The 20361-nt window shown below is 58.1% G+C and overlaps 1 protein-coding gene across 4 annotated transcripts in view; it reads left to right on the forward strand.

Moving 5' to 3' along the window:
* The window catches only part of FLYWCH1 (FLYWCH-type zinc finger 1), a 44576-nt gene extending 29178 nt beyond the window's left edge, over positions 1–15398 (forward strand). For 2 of the 4 annotated variants that reach the window (XM_070779503.1, XM_070779501.1), the window contains 8 exons: positions 1649–2080; positions 2335–2793; positions 3726–4169; positions 4299–4562; positions 7321–7584; positions 8356–8628; positions 10282–10354; positions 12933–15398. In XM_070779503.1, the coding sequence (XP_070635604.1) occupies positions 1747–2080; positions 2335–2793; positions 3726–4169; positions 4299–4562; positions 7321–7584; positions 8356–8628; positions 10282–10354; positions 12933–13062 (2241 nt within the window). In that variant the 5' untranslated portion in view covers positions 1649–1746 and the 3' untranslated portion in view covers positions 13063–15398. Of the gene's footprint in view, positions 1–254; positions 500–1648; positions 2081–2334; positions 2794–3725; positions 4170–4298; positions 4563–7320; positions 7585–8355; positions 8629–10281; positions 10355–12932 lie in introns of those variants that run through there. The other 2 variants (XM_070779502.1, XM_019987989.2) reach the window with 2 other exon arrangements.
* Positions 15399–20361: the final 4963 nt, after the last annotated feature.

A 20361-nucleotide genomic window follows, 5' to 3' on the forward strand; every position in this document is an offset into this window, starting at 1 on the left:
AGCTGTCTGAACGGCCTGTGGAAGGGAGGACCGGCTCCCTACGGCCTTTCGCCGCGTCGTGGGAAGGACGCGGGGTCGACAACGCGTTCCTGAGCCCCTCAACCTCCAGCGCTCAAGCCCCGGAGGCGGGCTCCCGGCGGACGGACGTGCGCCGGGGCCAATCAGCGAGGGGGGCGGGGCTGCTCGCGGAAGCTTTTTCCGCCTGAGCGGCCGCGGGCGCGGAGGCGCCGCCGCTGTCCCGTCTCTGACATCACACGTGCCCCCGGGTCCCCAGGGCCGCCGCGCCCGTCAAAACAGGGCTTTGCTGCTGCCCTCGGTAGCCTTGGCTCTGCCACCACGAGGACCCAGGAGCGCCGCGCGTGGTCTGATAGACCTTGGGGAGCTGCATGTGGGCCCCAGACCAGGAAACGCCACGCGGCAGGAATGGGGGACCCGGGGTGACAGCTCGCAGACGGGGAAGCCGGAAGGTTGAGGTCCGATTCTGGGCTGTCACCGAGAGGTGGGAAAGGCCCTGACATGCATCCCACCCAGTCCACCAAGAAGACAAAGCAATCACTGATGCCCCCACACCGATGCCCCAGGGCCCGGGTCTCCAGGCCAGCCCTGCCCCTGTCAGCCATCCTTTCTGCTCTCCAGTCCAGCAGCCAGGGAGCCCTCAGTGACCACGTCTCCTCTGGACACCTCCACAGCCCTGTCCCCACTCAGCAGGGGCAGCGCCAGCACCAGCTCAGACAGAAGTCGCTGCCCTCGTGGGCCCCTGGCATCCCCTAGCCCTGGGGGGCCTGGGCCTCTGGCCTGGGATGGGGACTGGATCTATTTGTGAGTCCAGAGTCCCGCCTCCCAGGGCCAGGCTCCCCTCTGGGGCCTGCAGAGTGCCCTGCGGGCCCAGCCCCCGCTCCTGGTGACACAGACAGAGTGTTGGGGTGAAGGGCAGCAGGCCTTCTGGGAGGGTCAGTGACCTGAGCTCCCATCCCCCAAGTGCTTTTCCCCGAGGCCCGTTGTTCAGGAAGCCCGGCTCCCGTTATCCTGGAGCAGGTAGCCCAGGTGCAGTGCAGGGCGGGCCCTGGACCCCCTCAACCAGACCCCCAGCTCTGCTCCCTGGCCGTGTGCCTCCGTGTTCTCATCTGTAACCTGGGTCGATGAGAATGATCAATTTCCACAACGTGGAGTGAAGGTGAAATGGGACAAACCCGTGGAAGCACTTCACCCCAAGCTCAGCACCTGTGGGCCTGGATTCCTAGTAACTCAGCTGTCAGTACCTTGGTCACGCCAGCAGCCCCTGCAGAGCCCTGTTTCTGGCACATTTTACAGATGGGGAGTGAGGTTTGGCTGGGAGAGGTGATGGTCCCAAGGCTGCCAAGACAGCAGACATGCTGGCCCGGGTTCTCCAGCTCCATTCCGGTCCTTCCCCAAGGTGGGGGTGGGCGTGGGGGGCACAGGGTAGCCCCACCTGCCCTGACCTCCAGCCCAGATTCCTCCTGAACCCTGGCCCAAGGGCCCCTCCACTGATGGGATATTTTTTTCCCATGTGAGATCTTAGTTCCCCAACCAGGGATCGAACCTATGACTCCTGCATTAGAAGTGCAGGGTCTTAACCACTGGACTGCCAGGGATGTCCCCGCTGATGGGATTTTGCCTCCTCCCCTAGGACAGAGCCCCTGGACCACCAGGTTCCTTGCAGGGAGGTGGAAGACAAATCCTACTGAGACCTGAGCGTGGCCTGGGGGCCCAGCTGCCTGTCCCAGAATGCCCCTGCCCGAGCCCAGCGAGCAGGAGGGCGAGAGTGTGAAGGCCGGCCAGGAGCCCTCCCCTGAGCCCCCTGAGCCGGGCACAGATGTCGTCCTCGAAGCCCCCACGAAGCCAATGGAGTTCTCTGAACTGGTCCTCCTGGCGGCCTCCACTGAGAGTGGGGATGGAATGGACACCCAGCCCGAAGAAGTGCACTGTGTCCTCACCCTGGAGATGGCTGACCCTGACACCCTGGCCGGGACTCCCCAGATCCTGCCAGTAGAGGAACAGTGTGGGGTGGTCCAGCCAAGGCCCCAGACCCAGGCACTGAAACCCAGCAAGCCAAACATTGGTGAGTTCCAAGCCAGCTGCCCCCAGCTGGCCACCTTTGTGGCCCCCTGTGCTCAGACTTGGGTTTTTCCAGCAGGGTGACCTTGGCCATCCCTTCCCTGCTCTGAGCAGGGCCTCCCTGACCTTATCCCAGGCTGGTTCGACGAGGGCAGGAAAGCGTCCCTGGGCGCCCCAGTCCCTGTATTCCTGTCCGTGGCCCTGACTGCAGGCCTTGCTCCGGGTCAGCTCACCTGCCCCCTATCTTGTCTTCTGCAGTCACCCAGCCCCTGGAGTTCCTGAGGACCCCATTTGGGGGCCGCCTGCTGGTGCTGGAGTCCTTCCTGTACAAGCAGGAGAAGGCCGTGGGGGACAAGGTGTACTGGAAGTGCCGCGAGCACACTGAGCTGGGCTGTCGGGGCCGGGCCATCACCCGCGGCCCGCGGGCCACAATCATGCGGGGCCACTGCCACCCGCCCGACGAGGAGGGCCTGGCAGCCCGGCGCCAGAGACAGAAGAGGCTCGGCCCGGCCCTACCCGAGGGCTTGGCGGGTTCCCAGGGCCCCAGCAGCCTGGTGGAGGAGCCCCTGGAGGGGGCGGGCCCGTGGCTGTGCCCCGTGGAGCCAGATCCGACCCCAGGTCCGATGCTGAGCTACCTGGTCCCCGAGGAGGACGAGGGGCTCCGAGCCCTGGCGCTGCTGAGATTGCCCCCGAAGAAACGCTCGACGCTGGGGAGCAGTGAGTACCCCCCACCCTGGCCTTACCCTTGAGCAGGCGGGAACCACTCCCCTTTCCTCTGCCCAAAGACACACCTGGGTCCTCTGTGGCTTCTTAACATGCTCAAAGTCAAAAAACGATTTTAAAAATATAAAGGCGTCCCAGTAATCATGAAGCCCGTGGGGGTAGAAGCAGTGCTCATGGGCCAGGCGGCCCAGGTCCTCCTGGAGCTTCCTGAGGCACAAACCTGAGGTTTGTGGGCCCCACGGAGTGCTGGCAACCTTTGAAGTTTGGGGAGGTGGGCCTGGTGGGAGATGTGAGCTTCGTGGCCCGGGTTCAAGGTCCGGCCCCACCTCACGCGCCTGGGCAGGCTTGATGAAGTTCTGCAGGTTCACAATATAGGCGATGGCCTCGCTGTAAGGGGACTGGGTACTGATGGGTGGGAAATGCCAGCCCTAGTCCAGTGTGTGTTGTCGCTGAGTCACTGCTAGATGGAGTCTTTGCAGAGGTTTTATTCTTCGTCTGTTTGTTGGCTTTCGTTTTGTTTTTGCAGAGGTTTTATTAGCAGTCACTGGGAGGTGGGCTTGGTTCCTGAAGCCGTAGGCCTCCTAACCTGGAAAGGATTGAAGAGTTCAGGGATTTAAGGGGCTGGGGGCAGGGTGTGTGTCTCTCAGGTGTGTCTTCTGGTCCCATTTTATTTTACGGAGTGTGCCTGTGTTACTCAAATACTAGATCCAATTTTCAAACAAACCCTACGCAGAAGTATGCCTGGGAGTAACACGTCAGAGCCGGCTCAGGCCTCCCCTCCTCCATCCCGAGACCCTCCCCCCACTGGCCATCAGGAGAGGGGCATGGTCCCTTTGGCTCCCTGGGCAGGCGGTCCGCGGGGGCACACCTGGAGCCCCGGCAGCGGGTGCCCACCCAGCCCCGCCTCTACCCGCTTCCTCCTCCAGGAGGGCCCCCTCCCCTGGAGTTCCTGCGGACCTGCTATGGGGGCAGCTTCCTGGTGCACCAGTCCTTCCTGTACAAGCGGGAGAAAGCCGTGGGGGACAAGGTGTACTGGACGTGCCGCGACCACACGCAGCACGGCTGCCGCAGCCGTGCCATCACCCAGGGCCGGCGGGTGACAGTGATGCGGGGCCATTGCCACGCGCCCGACCTGGAAGGCCTGAAGGCCCGGCGGCAGCAGGAGCGGGCCATGGCGGCGCTGCGGGCCCAGCCGGGCGGCCCCGGGGGCCCAGAGGACAAGCCGCTCCAAGGCGTGGACAGCCTGCTCTACCGCAGAGGGCCCGGGCCCCTGACTCTCACCAGGCCCCGGCCCAGGAAGCGCCTGATGGCCAACGACGAGGAGCTCCCGGCCGAGCCCCAGGGCGAGGAGGACAAGGACGAGGACCCGGGTGAGCCCACACCTGCTGGACCGGACCTCCCTCCAGTCTTGCTCCCCGAGGTTCCAGGAGGCGGGAGGGGGTGACACCAGCTTCTGTCCCAGGGTCCCCCCACCTACCCACGCTCCCATCTCTCCCCAGGAGGCCCCGAGTTCCTGAGGACCCCTCTGGGGGGCAGCTTCCTGGTGTACGAGTCCTTCCTCTACCGGCGGGAGAAGGCGGCCGGGGAGAAGGTGTACTGGACATGCCGGGACCAGGCCCGCATGGGCTGCCGCAGCCGCGCCATCACCCAGGGCCGGCGGGTGACGGTGATGCGAGGGCACTGCCACCCGCCTGACCTGGGGGGCTTGGAGGCGCTGCGGCAGCGGGAGAAACGCCCCGGCACAGCCCAGCGAGGAAGCACAGGTTGGTCAGACAGATGGAGTAGGGGGTGGAGGCAGCCTCGGTGGACAGGCGGGAGACCCAGACTGCCCGCCGTGCCCTCTTGACCTCCAGCAAACATCCTTCTGTCCTTACTGGAAACATCTGGAAGGTTGCAGCTCCCTCCTGGCTCCTCCCCTCCCTGTCCTCCCCTCCGGTGCCCCCACCTCACCTCATCCCCTTCCTCTCCCTCCTTCCCAGACCAGCCTGGAACCTCTGCACACCAGATCAACCCGGGCCCCCTTTACTCCTTCTCGTCTTTTCCTTTCTTGTTTCACATGTATAGGATTTATGGTGGTGGTGGTGGTTTACTCACCAAGTCTTGTCTGACTCTTGCAACCCTATGGACTGTAGCCTGCCAGCTTCCTCTGTCCATGGGATTCTCCAGGCAAGAATACCGGAGTGGATTGCCATTTCCTTCTGCCATTTCCTTCTCCAGGGGATCTTCCTAATCCGGGAATTGAACCTGGGTCTTCTGCATTGTAGGCAGATTCTTTTCCAGCTGAACTATAAGGGAAGACTACAATAGGATTTATAGAGGAAGCTGATTGCACAGGGCAGTTTCTCATTTTTCCGGGGCGGGGTGGGGGGTGGGCAGTGGCTGACACTGTGCCCAGTAACAAGCATTGACGGCTGAAGGTGACACAGTCCTGTGATTGCTTCGCTCTCCCCCAGCACCTGCCATCGTCCCTCAGGGCTGGGCAGTGAGGGTCCCGGGCCCTCCTCCCACCTTCGACGGCCCCACAGGGCCTGTGTCTGACCCTCGCGAGGCCGCAGTAACTCACATATTAACGTCTCGCCAAGAGCGACCCTGGCCCAGCCTTCTGCTCACTGGGGTTCTCCGCTCAGGTCCGTCCATGACTCCACTTGCCTCTCCTCCGGGGTTCCCAGTCCCAGACTCTTTTGAGTCACCTTCAGAGCCTGGCTGGCCCTAAAATTCTCTAACTCGAGACTTCTGACTCCTTCTTTTTTGTTCCCGACTCTCTTTTTGTCCCATTTCCTTGTAACTTCTGTGTACCTGAGGATGGTCTCACCCCTTGCCAGCCTCACCCCCAGCTCCCATCCTGAGTAACCGCTCAGCTCCTTTGTTCTTTGCCTCTTCTCTGAAGCCTGCCTCCTCCCACCGTGTCAGCTGGTCTTGTATCCCCTTGTTGCCTGTTGACCTCCGACCAGAGATGGGGGTGCCCAGCAGTTCCCCGCGCGCTGCCCCCTCCTCTCAACGCAGCTGCTGTACTTTTGTTCCGTAAACCGTCCCGGCCGAGTGGGACCAGGCTGTTTGTGGCTCCTTCTCAGTGGCCGTCTGGTCTCTGTGCTCGGGACTGATCCTACGCATGTGGAGGGGTCTTTGCTTGAAGGTGTAAGGTCGTGTCTCTGCCCCTGGGGTGCGTTGCTGTGCTGGGGGCACTCGGGGCCTTTCAAGCCAGAAACTCGTGTCCTTCACTCATAGAAATTTCCTCATGTTCCATGATGTTCAACTCTCCGTTTTTCACACACTTCTTTGATTTTGCTTTCCAGTCCTTCAATTTGCTTTCTAATTTTCGCTCTCATACTTGAGCTCCTTTTTGACCCATCCTTCCAGAGCACAAAGCCCACCCCACCCCCACTCGGCCCCTGGCAGCGGCACTTGTCTCTAAGTGCCTTTTCTCTGTGGGTTTTTCTGGTCTCTGCCTTTTAGGGTAAAGCTTGTCTCTCTTTCTTTTTATTTATTCATTTATTTTTGTCAACAGGTGAAATTTTCCAAGCAGGTATATGCCATTCACTTCCATTTTCTGTTGATCACATAGTTGTATAAAGCAGCACAAATTGAAGGGGAATGATTTTTTTTGGCGGGGGGGGCATGCTACACAGCTTGCAGGATCTTAGTTTCCCGACCAGGAATTGACCCCTGCCCCCGAGTGAAAGTGAGGAGTCCTAAGCACTGGACCTCCAGGGAATTCCTAGGAATGATTGTTGTATCCACGTTAAATTGCTTTGCATGGTCTCATATGAGATACTTGGTATAAGAATCTTGACTTTTTGATTGTGGAAGATGTGAGAATCTTTGATCATGTGTCCAGTGGTCCTTGGCTGTCTGCCAGGTTGAAGGTGAGACCCACACGCTCTGTATGTGGGCGCCAACCTGGTGATGCGACAGACCCCAGACCTAAGCGTCCAGCCTGGCTGCCGGTTCCAGGGACTCAGGCAGGGAAACAGGGTGGGCCGCAGACTTCCTTCTCCTCTCCCCACGCCCCACTCTTCCTCTCCAAGACGGGCACCTGTCTCATTGCCCTTCAGGCACACAGCCCTTGCCAGTCTGCTGTTTGCAGCCTGCCCTGGGCTCAGCTGCTGGACTCTGCCTGTTCTGCCCCCCTCAGACTGGGCGAGCCTTTGCTTTGCCAGCTCTGTGACCAGGTGCCCCTCTGCCCAGCCTCTAACCTGCGTCAGCATCTCTGCCCGCTCCTCCCCTCCCCTCCTTGCATCTCCGGTTCATGTCCTGTGCTTTTTTGTTCTGTTTTCATCGAGTGCAGGGAGAGCAGAAACGTGCCCCCCGTCCCATACCTCCCCTCCGGCCACGCACCGGCCCCACTGACGGCTGCCACTCCCGCTCCTGACAGAACCCCCAACCCCTCCCGCTGAATGGTCCCCGTGTCTCGACGGCGGGGAGTTCTCGAATCAGAACCTCCTGGGTCCCCCTCTCAACACCTGGGAACAGCAGCCCACCCTCCCTGCCTCCCTCCCCTGACACCATCCCATCTCTCCCCAGGAGGCCCCGAGTTCCTGAGGACCCCTCTGGGGGGCAGCTTCCTGGTGTACGAGTCCTTCCTCTACCGGCGGGAGAAGGCGGCCGGGGAGAAGGTGTACTGGACGTGCCGGGACCAGGCCCGCATGGGCTGCCGCAGCCGCGCCATCACCCAGGGCCCGCGGGTCATGGTGATGCGCAGACACTGCCACCCGCCTGACCTGGGGGGCCTGGAGGCGCTGCGGCAGCGGGAGCAGCTCCCCAGCCCGGCCCAGAGGGAAGGCTCAGGTGCGGGAGGTGGGCGGGCCAGGGCTGGGTCTGGTCTCCCTGGGGACAGCCCAGGGCGCGGACTGGAGGGAGCCTGGTGGGACAGTCCTCCTGTGGCCCAGGTTGGGTGGGTCTGTCCCCTGGGCAGTGAGCTCCCAGGGAGAGGGGCCCCACACTCCCGCTCTGGTCCTGGTGGGGCTGGGGTCTCAGGGGGAGACCCCCTCAGATGGCTGGAGAAGGGCAGGGGTGATACTGGGAGCTGCAGGAAGTGCTCCCGGACCTGGGGGACCCTCTGTCTGCCCTTCTGTCCCCACCCCCCCTTCCAGCCACCCCAACCCCAACATATCATGAGCTTTCAGTTCAGAGTCTTAAAACGTCTCCTGAGGGAGAATTTGACTAGTCACCAGCTGGCCGAGGGGCGGGTGGCCCCAGAGCGGGGAGGCCCCTGGTGCACTGTCCAGAGCAACCCCAGGCCTTCCAGAGTGTTCCAGTCCAGCCCCTGCCCTGGGGTGCCTGCCAGCCATTGTGGCGGTCGAGCTGGGTCAGCAGGGGCCTGCGGGAAAACTCAGGGTTTGGGCGGCGGGCCCAGCTTCCTCGGTAGCCCCAAGGGCCTCAGACAGACAGACAGCCCACACCCCAAGGTGACAGGGCCAAGGCAGCCTGAGCTTCAGTCCCCAGGGCCCTGCGGCGCAGGCTGGGGTGGGGGCAGGGGTCCCCACTTTTCTGGCTGGAGCTCTGCGCCTTGCTTCCGGGCCGGCCAGGCGCCCCACTCACATGGCATGTTCCTTCCAGAAACCCCCCAGCCCCTGGAGTTCCTGAGGACTTCCCTCGGAGGCCGGTTCCTGGTGTACGAGTCCTTCCTCTACAGGAAGGAGAAGGCGGCCGGGGAGAAGGTGTACTGGATGTGCCGGGACCAGGCTCGTAAGGGCTGCCGCAGCCGCGCCATTACCCAGGGCCCGCGGGTGACAGTGATGCGAGGGCACTGCCACCCGCCTGACCTGGCAGGCCTGGAGGCGCTGCGGCGGCGGGAGCAGCTCCCCAGCCTGGCCCAGCAGGAGGACCCAGGTACAGACAGGGCCGGGGCAAGGCTCTTTGCCAGGCCGAGGTTCAGACATCCCAGGGGGCTGACACCGTCTGGGGAGCTTTGTTCCCTGGGCTTCCTGCCTTTTTAGAGTCTCCTACCCTACCTCCCACTGGCTCCTTCTCCTGGATTGAGAAATACACCTAAGTCTGTCCCATCCCTTTTTTTTGGGGGGTGGGGCTGTGAGGCCTGTGGGATCTTCATCCCCCCATTAGGGAACTGAACCCACGCCCCCTGCACTGGAAGCACAGTCTTAACCTCTGGACCACCAGTTGTTCAGTCGCTCAGTTGTGTCTGACTCTTTGCGACCCCATGGACTGCAGCATGCCAGGCCTCCCTGTCCATCACCAACTCCTGGACCTTACTCAAACTCATGTCCATTGAGTCGGTGATGCCATCCAGCCATCTCATCCTCTGTCATCCCCTTCTCCTCCTGCCTTCAATCTTTCCCAGCATCAGGGTCTTTTCCAGTGAGTCAGCTCTTTGCCTCAGGTGGCCAAAGTATTGGAGCTTCGGGTTCAGCATCAGTCCTTCCAATGAATATTCAGCAGGGTTGGACCACCAGGGAAGTCCCTAAATCTGTCCCATTATTAAAAACAACTTCCCTGGGAATTCCCTGGCAGTCCAATCATTAGGACTCCACGTTCTCACTGCCTGGGTTCAATCCCTGGAGCTAAGATCCCTCAAGACACACAGTGCAGCCAAACACATCTAACAAGCAAACATTCCCATTCTAACTGCCATTTTCTTTCCTCTCTTTTACGCTAAGAGGTCTTCATTTTTTACAGATGGTAGTATCTTTTGAAAATCTGTTTAAAAAATATAGACTGTTCTAGAAGAATGTACTAACGAGTATGCGCACACACGCATGAGCACATGCACGCACACACAGAGTTTTGCAAATAATTAACCATGTTGAACTGAACTTGGTTTTGCTTCAAATAAACAGAATGTAAAACCAGTCTTTAGAAAGTGTCTCATATTAATTCATGGAAATAGGAAGGGCCACATCTTATACAGGAATGAATCCTGTTGTATAAAACAACCAAAGGAAACTTGATTTCTGCTTTAAAATTTTTCTTTTCCATGAGAAAGCCAGTTTAACTTAACCAAGGAGGAGGTGCTATGACTCGCCTTTGGCAGGATGAAGGGTGTGGCCTCTTCGAGATCTAGTTGCCTTCCAATCTTTTTGGTTACAAGGTGAAGCCTGATTCGCAATCTACAATAGCTTAGTTTGGGGCTTCTTTGGTGGCTCATCTGGTAAAGAACTTGCCTACCAATGCAGGAGACGCAAGAGTTCAATCCCTGAGTCGGGAAGATCCCCTGGAGAAGAAAATGGCAACCCACTCCAGTATTCTTGCCTGGAGAATTCCATAGACAGAGGAGCCTGGTGGGCTACAGTCCATGGGGTCGCAAAGAGTTGGACACGACTGAAGTGACTTAACACACGTGCACGCAGTTAGTTTGGGGCATCAGAAAACCAGAATTCCCAATGACTTCCCCAGTCAGAGTCATTCCGCCTGGTTTTCTTCATCCTTAAGGCCTTGAGGTCATTGTTCCAAGGGGTGTGCCTTTGCCTCTGGCAACTTCAACAAGAGAAGAAATATTAATTCATGTTTTCAATGTTTTTCCCTCAGAAAAGGTAAAACTTCTGCCTGAAGTTCAACTGTGCCTCGAGACGTGTGCTCCTGAATGCCAGCAGAGCTATGGGTAACTATATTGGTTGTCTAATGCTGCATCACAGATTACCCCAAAGCCTCAAGACGAAGAACAGCAAATACTTACTGCTTTTCCCAGGGTCTGTGGGTTGAGATTTCAGGAGGGGCTAGTTGGGATAGTTCTGGCTCCGGGTCTCTTGTGAGATTGAAGGGAAGGTGTCCGTGCAGGTCAAGCTTTCAGCCATCTGAAAGCTTGAGGAGAGGGGCTGGAGTAGGTGTTTCCAAATGACCTGTTCGCTCACAGGGCTGTGGGCTGGAGGCCCACACCACGTAGACCTTTCCTTAGGGCTGCTCGAGTTTCCTCAAACAAGACAGCTGTTTTCCCCCAAAGTAAGCGATCCGAGGGAGGGAGTATATTAAAAAGCAGAGACATCACTTTGCTGACCAAGGTCCATGTAGTCAGAGCTATGGTTTTTCTGGTAGTCATGTACAGATGTAAGAGTTGGACCATAAAGAAGGCTGAGTGCCAAAGAACTGATGCTATCGAACTGTGGTGCTGGAGAAGACTCTTAAGAATCCCTTGGACTGCAGGGAGATCAAACCAGTCAATCCTAAAGGAAATCAACCCTGAATACTCATTGGAAGGACTGATGCTGGAGCTGAAACTCCAATACTTTGGCCGCCTGATGCAAAGAGGTGACTTATTGGAAGAGATCCTGATGCTGGGAAAGAGAAGGGGGCAACGGAGGATGAGATGGTTGGATGACATCATTGACTCAATGGACTTGAGTTTGAGCAAGCTCCGGAGTTGGTGATGGACAGGGAGGCCTGGTGTGCTGCAGTCCATGGGGTCACAAAGAGTCGGACACGACTGAGCAACTGAACAACGAGGGAGCAGGGCAATATGGAGGCCACCACCTACAGCAGAATTCACATTCTTAAGCACACGTGGGACATTCCCCAGGATGGACCACATGTAGGCCATCAGACAAGACCCTTCAAATTTAAAATGACTGAAATCATAGAGTATGTTGTATCACCACAGTGGAGTGACATTAGAAGTCAATAACAAAAATTTGGGAAACTCATAAATACATGAAAGTTAAACAGCATATTTGTAAATATATCCAGTGACTCAAAATTACAAGGGAAATTAGAAGATACTTCGAGAGACTTCCCTGGTGGTCTTAGTGGTTAAGACTTCCTGTTCCAATGCAGGGGACCTGGTTTGATTCCTGGTCAGGGAACTAGATCCCAACTCATCCTGTAAGGCTGGCGGTAGCCTAGCACCAAAACCAAGCAAAGACATCACAAGAAAAGAAGACTAGAGAACAATATCTCTTAGGAATACAGATACAAAAATTCTCAGCAAAATACCGCAAACTGAATCCAGCAACGTGAAAAGGATCCTACACCATGACCAAATGGGAATTATGCCAGGAATCCAAAATTGCTTCCCCGTCTGAAAGTCAGTATCATACAAGCTTGTATACAGAAGAGACTTAACACAGGAGGCCGCCAACTCCTGTCCTTAGAACATCCTGTTTGTAAGGCTGACCCTGAGCTTCCAGGGTCCAGATCAGGATGCTTCCAGGGCTTGACTGATATTCTCCCTAAATGATGACAGTTGCTCACTCTTACCTGTTTGTACAAAGAATTTGATTTTTGCTGAACACTTGCTTTTCTTCATGGGCTTCCCTGGTGGCTCAGACAATAAAGAATCCGCCTGTAATGCAGGAGACCTGGGTACAATCCCTGGGTTGGGAAGATCCCCTGGAAGAAGGCATGGCAACCCTCCAGTATTCTTGCCTGGAGAATCCCATGGACAGAGGAGCCTGGCGGGCTATAGTTGTAGCCTACCAGGCTCCTCTGTCCATGGGGTTGCAAAGAATCAGACATGACTGAGCGACTAAGCACTGCTTTTTTCCTGAGATTCTGGAATATCAGTGACTATAGGTACCCTCTGCTTAAAACAAGATATAGTTCATTCATACAATGAAATGTTGCTGCTGCTGCTGCTAAGTCACTTCAGTTGTGTCCAACTCTGTGTGACCCCATAGACGGCAGCCCACCAGGATCCCCTGTCCCTGGGATTCTCCAGGCAAGAGTTCTGGAGTGGGGTGCCATTGCCTTCTCCAACAATGAAATGTTATTTGGCCTTAAAAAGGAATGAATTGCTGACACACGCTACAACACGGATGAATTTCAAAAATATCATAAGAAGTGAAAGAGGCCAGACACACAAAAGACCACAACTTGTGTGATTCCATTTCTATGAAATGTCCAGAATGGGCAAATCTATGGAGATGGAAAGTAGATTAAAGTTTGCCTAGGGTGAGGAATGTTGGGGGTGCAGTTAAAGGGCATGGGGTTTCTCTTTTGTTGTTGTTTTCTTGGCCACGCCTCTTGGCTAGCGATATCTTAGTTTCCCCAACCAGGGATTGAACCCTGGGCCATGGCAGGGGAAGCACCAACTCCTACCCACTGGACTGCCAGGGAGTTCCCAATCCCATGTTTTCAAGGCACCAATGTGATGTATGTGTATAAAAATGACCTAGTTGATGGTGATCTGTAGGAGGAAGGAATCCTTAACTGTCTTTTTTTTTTTTTTTTGCATTTATTTATGCTAGGTCATTTTTTATTTTATTATCCTTAACTTTCTTCATTATCTCCTGCCATGTTTGGATTTGCATGACGCACCTGTGCTTCTGTGTCATCAGGAAGGTGGAAAGTACACAGCTCGACAACGAGTCCCAGTGAGGCCAGCCTCCGGCCTGACAGCAGAGGAACCAACCCAACCTAACATGTCACCAGTGTCAAGGATGCTCCAGGTCCTTGCAGGACCCTGGCACTTCCCACCCAGTTAGATTTTGCTCGACAAAGCCTCTCTTTCATTCTCCAAAGCATCCACGGGCTTCACATTTCCTCCAGAGGCCTCCCAGGAAGAACGCTTGATGGTGTCTCCCTGCTGGCAGAGAAGAGCCCTGGGAGCTGGTGGCCTGCAGCAGTGCGTGATGTGGGGTGACGTGGCGGGCGGGGGGACCCCCGCGGGGGCCTCAAAAAGCTCAGAGAAAGGAAGCACCATTCACAAAGATACCTCCCCCCGCCCCAGCCTGCTGAGCCGCAAACACCCAGCCATCCTGAGAGCCCACAGCTTTGCCAAGGACTTCCCTGTTGGGTGTGGTCCCACTTGGGCTCCATAAAGTAGAAAGTCGTCGTGGCAGCCACGTCAAGATGAAGGTGGGCGAGTTTGGGGAAGTCCCTGCCTCTTTGGGCTGAGCTGCCCCACATGGTGTTTGCCGGGCAGGTGCCGGGCGGGCCTCCGGGCTCCTTGGGCACCTACTGCCTGGGTGTGGCCGTCCCGTAGCAGAGCAGGCATAAACCAGGGGACTTTTACACCATCTGTTGGAGTTTCCTTTGCTCTTCTCCAACTTAAATCAAGCGCGATGTCAACGATGCCCAGGGCAGGTGGTGTTGGGCCATGGGAGCCCACGCTGGGCAGACTGCCCAGGGTTGCCCAGGTTTGCCTGATGCCGGAGGAGAGGGAGACCCAGAAGACAGAGGGGCAGAGGCATCCCCTTCTCCTGTCTTCTGGTACAGCCGGGAGCAACAGGCCGATGTCCCCCACCAACCCAAGGCTGCAGCTTGCTAAGGGGGCCGCGTCCCTGCCAGCGGCTCCTTGCCCCCACCCTGTGGTGGCTGGGGGCTCCCCCTCTTCCGCCTAGCTAGCTGTGCGGCCTGCCGTCCGGCTGCGGGGCAGTAACAGCTTGGATGCCCCCCGCTGTCCCTCTACCTCCACACTTCCCGCAATAAACCCGATTTTATACCTCGCCGTGCTGTGTAAAGCTGCTGTGTGTCTACATGCCCGCTGCAGCAACAGATGGCCAATAGCAACCAGGAGGCCACACACTCCACGCGTCCCTGTGCCATGTGGTTGGAAGTGATGGAGTTTGGTTGGGCAGAGGGAGGCCTTCACACCTGGGGCAGCATCTGCTCACCTGGCCCAAGTGTCAGCTGGACCAGGCACGGGTGGGAGTCCTCGGAAAGCTCACGGATGGGGTCTCCTACTGGCTGTTCCCTCAACCCTCATGGAGCTGAAGGAAAGGCCTTGGACCTCTGCTGACTCATCCCACCTCCTCCATGACTTGTTTTCACAAGCCGGGCCAAGCTGGAAGTGGAAGTGGCCCCCCCCAAACTAGGGCCACCTGGACCCCCACCCCAGACCATGGCTACCTTCCCAGGCAGGTAACTGACCCATTCCTTGACTGGACTGCCAGTTCCACGGGGCCCTCGCCCACCAGCCTGGCCAGCAGTCATGGAGATGGCCCAGCAACATGACCGGATGGCCCACCCCACCTCCCAGGTAGGAGGCCCGTCCTGCTGCTGGCCCCACACAGTGGACACTCGACACGGGGGCTACGTTTCAGGCAGTGCTCTTGCCCCGAGACACCGAACTGTTCTCAGCCAAGGCCAAGGCCGAAGACACAGCCCTGGGAGGAGCAGATACACCCCAATCCAGACCCACAGACGAGCATGCCCATGGCAGGCAGCTGCAACTGAACATCAGTGGACAGGCACATCTGTGCCACCACCAGCTTGCTCTCTGCTCAGTCTCTCATGAAGGGGAGCCTCACAGAGCCCCGAGGTGTCAGGCCAGAAGCACTGAGTCCTAGCAGCCAGCGTCACCCCAGCCCCACAGGGTCACTGGACCCCCCGCCTCTGCAGCATGTCTGCCCCGCCCTCTGAGGGGGCCCATCCGCGCAGCCCCCGCTCTGCACCTGCTCTGACCTCAGAGGGCAGGTGGCTGGTCCGTGTTGCTCAGACCGAGGACTCCCCAGTGGACGCAAACCTGGATGCCATGGCCGCCTGGGGTGGCCCCATAGCCACCCACCCCCGAGCCCCCTTCAAGTGGCCACCTCTGCCCTGGTTCTAGAGCCACAGAGTTGCCCCCGCCCCAGTGCCGTCCCAGAGGAAACAACCAGCAGGAAGCTGGCCCCTGGCAGACAACACCAGTGGGACGCAGCCCTGCCCTCCTCCTGCCCTGTCTCCGCCTGGCTGCTCCTTCCTGAAATAAACCTTGCTTCGGTATGTCTTCACCACGTGGAGCTGGTAGAGTATTACTGTGTTCCTTTGGGTGATGGCACAACAACCTCTCAATTATGAAATTTTAAGTAAAAGTTCATAAGGAGAAGGGAAACTACCGACACGGAACCCAAATTTTAACAATGGGGCAGCGGCGGGCTCTAGGGGCTCCCACCCCAAGTCCTGCCCCCGGGGGTGTGAGGCAAGCATCATTGAAACGCTTCTCCCAGCCCAGCCTCCTGCCCCCATGTCCTGCATTGAGATGGCTCCGGCAGGATGGCACCACGAGTCACTCAAGTCAGCGGGTGCATCTCAGAGCTCGCTCTCCTGCACGGGCTGCCCCTCCTTGATCCTGGCAGACCTGAAGCGACCCCCGGGTTCTCCGCGCCCACCCCCAACCTCCTTCAAGGGCCCCTCGGCCCTGGTCCAACCCGTCTGCAAGGTGGTTGGCTCTGGGGACTGGACCTCAGCCCTCTCTGCCCAGCCACTTTCAGGGTTCGCGGTTTGTCAGTGTGCAGCTCCAGCCCCCCACTCCCTTCTGCAACCAAGCCTGTGTATCCTGCTGCCTCCAGGACCTTGGCCCCAGGTCTCCCGTGGCCACCAGCCGAGCAAGGAGCAAAGGGGACTGTCCTCCACTCCTCCGATGGCTCCACCACAGTAGAAACCCAGGGCCATCCTTGACACCGTCCCTCTTGTCCCCATGTTCCGTCAGTGGTCAGGCTCTTTTCAGTAACAGCCTTCTTGAGATACAATCCACATAGCATCCAGCTCACCCACTCAAGTGGGTGGTCCAATGGCTGTTAGTATATTCACAGGGTAGGGTCTCCATCACCTCTAACTCCAGAACATTTCATCATCCCGAAAAGAAACCCCAGATCCATCAGTCAACACTGTCTCTGCAGTGTCCCTGTGATGGGGTTCCTTCCTCCGGTGCTGGGAGAATCTGGGGAATCCAAGTGTCTTAGTCTGCTCAAGCTGCCGTGATTATGCCATAGACTGGACTGGGAGGGGAGGATCTTAAACACCAGACATTTATTTCTCACAGTGCTGGAGGCTGAAAGTGTGAGATCAGGGAGTAGACAAGTGGACTCAAACTCAAGTCCATTGAGTCAGCGATGCCATCCAACCATTCCATCCTCTGTAGCCCCCTTCTTCTCTTGCCCTCAATCTCTCCTAGCATCAGGCTCTTTTCCAACAAGTCGGCTCTTCGCATCAGGTGGCCACAGTATTGGAGCTTCAGCATCAGTCCTTCCAGGAAATATGCAGGGTTGATTTGCAATCCCGTCACACAACACCTGTCCCGGGTGTTCTCTCCTGGGTGCCCATATGACCTGTCCCGGGTGTTCTCTCCTGGGTGCCCATATGACCTGTCCCGGGTGTTCTCTCCTGGGTGCCAGGTATGACTACCTGGTCCAAGGACCGGAAGCCAGAGGCACCCAAGGAAGTCTCCGAAGGCTGGGACAGCTGCCAGCCTCAGGCCGCAGCCGCACCACAGCTCTGCAGAGCGCAGTCTCTCATGACTGCCCTGCCACCGCAGGGCTCTGGAGGCCCTAGAATGGCTCCTCAGCCGCTTCTGAGGACTCTGAAAAGACTCTGGCTGCTGGAGAGACTGCTCCTGGAAACCATGGGACACTGGGCCTCAACTGAGAGAGTGATTAGTCCAAGTAGGAGAGGGTGGGGGCCCAGATGAGGGCGGTGGCAGGAAGGATGCAAAGGGACAGGAAACAGACGAGATGTTAGGAGTTGAAGTGTGTCCCCCAAAATTCACATGTAGAAACCCTAAGCCCTAGAACCTCCACAAGTGAAAGTGTTAGTCACACAGTCGTGTCCAACTCTTTGCAACCCCATGGACTGTAGCCCGCCAGGCCCCTCTGTCCATCGAACTCTCCAGGCAAGAATGCTGGAGTGGGTAGCCATTCTCTTCTCAAGGGGATCTTCCCAATCCAAGGATCAAACCTGGGTTTCCTGCATTGCATGTAGATTCTTTACCGTCTGAGCCACCAGGGAAGCCCTGGAACCTTAGAATGTGACTTTATTTGGAAATGGATCACTCCAGATGTGATTAGTCTAGACAGGGTCAAACTAGGGTGGCCCCTAGTCCAGTGTGGCTGCTGTCCTTATTAAAAGGGGAAATTTGGACACAGGTGCTCACACAGAGAGACGCACGTGAAGATGAAGGCAGAGATCGGGGTGATGGGTGGCTTCTACAAGCCAAGGAATGCCAAGACAGCCAACAAGGCACCAGAAGCTCGACGAGAAGCACAGAACATTCTCCCTCGTCAGCTCTCAGTAGGAAGCAGCCCTGGAGACAAGAACTGGATGAGGGTGAGAGGATGTATTAGTTAAGTTGCGCCAGCTGCTACAGCAAGCAAGGCCTGGATCTCAGTGGCTGAATACATAGATGTTTATGCCTCCACTCACGCAGAGCCCCATGCTGATACTGCTGATTGGCAGGCTCCTTATATAAGGTCACTTGGGAATCCAGCTCCATCCCCCCTGCCCTGGGTCCTCAGTATCCTCTCCATTCAGTTGGCGAATGAGGGAGTTAGAAATTGAGGCTGCTATAGGCCAGACCTGGCAGGCATCTACATCCGTGCAGCCCAAACTTTAAGATCTGGGGAGCTTGTTAATGCAGGTTATGATGAAGGAGGTTAGGGGTGGAGCCTGAGAATCTGCATTTCTGAATTCTGCAGTTCTCCCCAGGGATGACAATGCTATTGATCCTGGCTATTACTTTGAGTGTTGAGAGTAAGAGGCGTCACTCCCCCCGTCATGCCTCATGGCCAGAACTCATTCCTGTGGTCACACCAAATGCAAGGGAAGCACGGGAATGAAGTTCAGCTGTTAGTGCAGGAGCTGGAGGAGGCAGGGTCAGTCGACAGCAGGGGGCAGGCAGGGGCCATGCAGCAGGGACCCAGCTCTCCTGGGACAGCGTTGGTGCAGCAAGACCAGGGGGAAGTACTGACTGGAACCGGGGACCCTTGTTCGGCAGCCTTTCTGAACTCCCCAGAAGAGGAGGAGGGGGGTGAGGGCCCAGGCCTTCCAAGTTCAAGGTTCTGTGAGCCAACTGGGACTGGAGCAGGCAGTGGGAGTTCTGCCCCTTGTCTTGGTACCTGAGTTCTGGAACTAAGCACCCCCTTCCTCTCATCCCACACTCCTTTTGCAGGAGATCAGCCTGGCCTGGTCCCCCAACTCCTGTTAGGGAAGGGCTCAGTTCTTCCTCCAGGTCCCCGCTGACCCTCTTTTTGCATGCAGAGTACCGGTGGTTTTTGTCCTCCACCTCACCCTTCTCTCATGTGACCCCTGAGAGTGAGGATCTCCCTGCAACCCCGTCGCCCTGGCCATGGCCCAGGCCAGAGCCTAGGACAACACCACAGAGCCACAGCGGACCCCAAGTTCACAAGCAAAAGGGAGAAGGGGGCCCTGGTCGATGGGTGTTACTGCTCCCTCCTTAGCTGGGTTCACCTGTGCAGTGAGACACCCGTCCAGTGCTAGGCAGGGCCAGGAAACTGGGAGGCGAGAGGGCTCCCCCAGGAGACAACCAAGGCGCTGGCCTCCAGTCTCAGTCAGCCAGCTTCTTAGAATGCTCGCCACCCCAGCGTGACACATGCACTCCCCCACCAGCATGTGTGTGAAGTGCCTGCTAAGTTGCTTCAGTCATAACTCTGACCCCATGAGCTGTAGCCCGCCAGGGTCCTCTGTCCATGGGATTCTCCAGGCAAGAATACTGGAGTGGGTTGCCCTGCCCTCCTCCAGGGGATCTTCCCGACACAGGGATCAGACCCAGCAATCAGATCCGCCTCTCTTCTGTCCCCTGCATTGGCAGGCGGGTTCTTTACCACTAGCACCACCTGGGAAGCCCCCTAGCCTGAGGCACTGACTTCTAAGCAGAGGTCTTCAGGGGTCCCACCACCACCACCAGCAGCACTCTGGGTTTCCTAGAATCTTCTCTGATGCCCCCAATCTTCCAGGAGAGACAGGGGGAGTGTGGATACTGACAGGGCGGAGATAGGTCCTTCCAAGCTGGGCAGCGAGGTGGGGGTCTGGTGAGGGGTGGGAGGCTGGACTGAGGGGCAAGACATCTGGGCGACTGGGGCTCTGGCCCCCCCATCTCCTTCCCCTCCCCCCTTCCCCCCCCACCCCTCCCCGCCGCGCTCTCCCACGCACCTGCGCTGGCCTCCCCCCAAGCCCTTGGGGCAGCCGGCGGGCGCTGCTGGGAGATCAGAGGACTCGGAGGAGTTGGGCCCAGGGGGACGGGGCGGGGAATTTCCCCCCACGCCTGCCTGGGCCTGCTCCCCTCCCCCTCCCCCGCCAGGTTGGGGGGCACCGCTGGGGGAATTCCATCGCGCTGCGAGCCCGGGCCGGGGGTCCTGGGGAGAGGAGGAGGCGAGGAGGGGAAAGGCTGGGACCAGGGGCGCAGCTGCCTTCCTCCCAGACACCAGCTGCCCCTGCCTGTCCCGGGCTGAGCGTCCACCCTTCCAGCTTGTCGGGCGGGTGAGGGGGCTGGGAGTGACGCTTCCCCAGGCCGGAGGCGTCGGGACCCGGGAAGGGAGAGGCGTGAAGATCCAAAGACGGTGTGCGTGTGAGCGTCTCACCATGAATGGTGACTGAGTGGGAGAGTGCGCGCACTTCATTCAAGGCTGGCTGTGAACGGGGGACGCTGGCGAGTCCCGGGACATGTGGCCCCGGGAGACGGTCCTGTATCTCCCCCTTTAGGGTCCTTCTGTCTACCAGCTCGGCCTGTCCTCCTGCACACGCTCCCACCCGAACCTTCACTGATCTGGGGAGGGGGAAGGGCAGGGAGGGGCGCGCCGGGCCACGGAGGGTCCCGGAGATGGGGGGGCGGGCGTGGGAGGCGTCTGGACCTGCTGCCTCGGCTCCAGTCTCGGGCGGGGCTTCCCGGCCTCGGGGGGTGGGGTGCAGAGGGAGGGACCCAGGGGCGAGGAACGCGCGGAGGGACGCGAGGGGGGCAGGAGC

Source organism: Bos indicus, chromosome 25, assembly GCF_029378745.1.
Source record: "Bos indicus isolate NIAB-ARS_2022 breed Sahiwal x Tharparkar chromosome 25, NIAB-ARS_B.indTharparkar_mat_pri_1.0, whole genome shotgun sequence".
NCBI lineage: Eukaryota > Metazoa > Chordata > Mammalia > Artiodactyla > Bovidae > Bos > Bos indicus.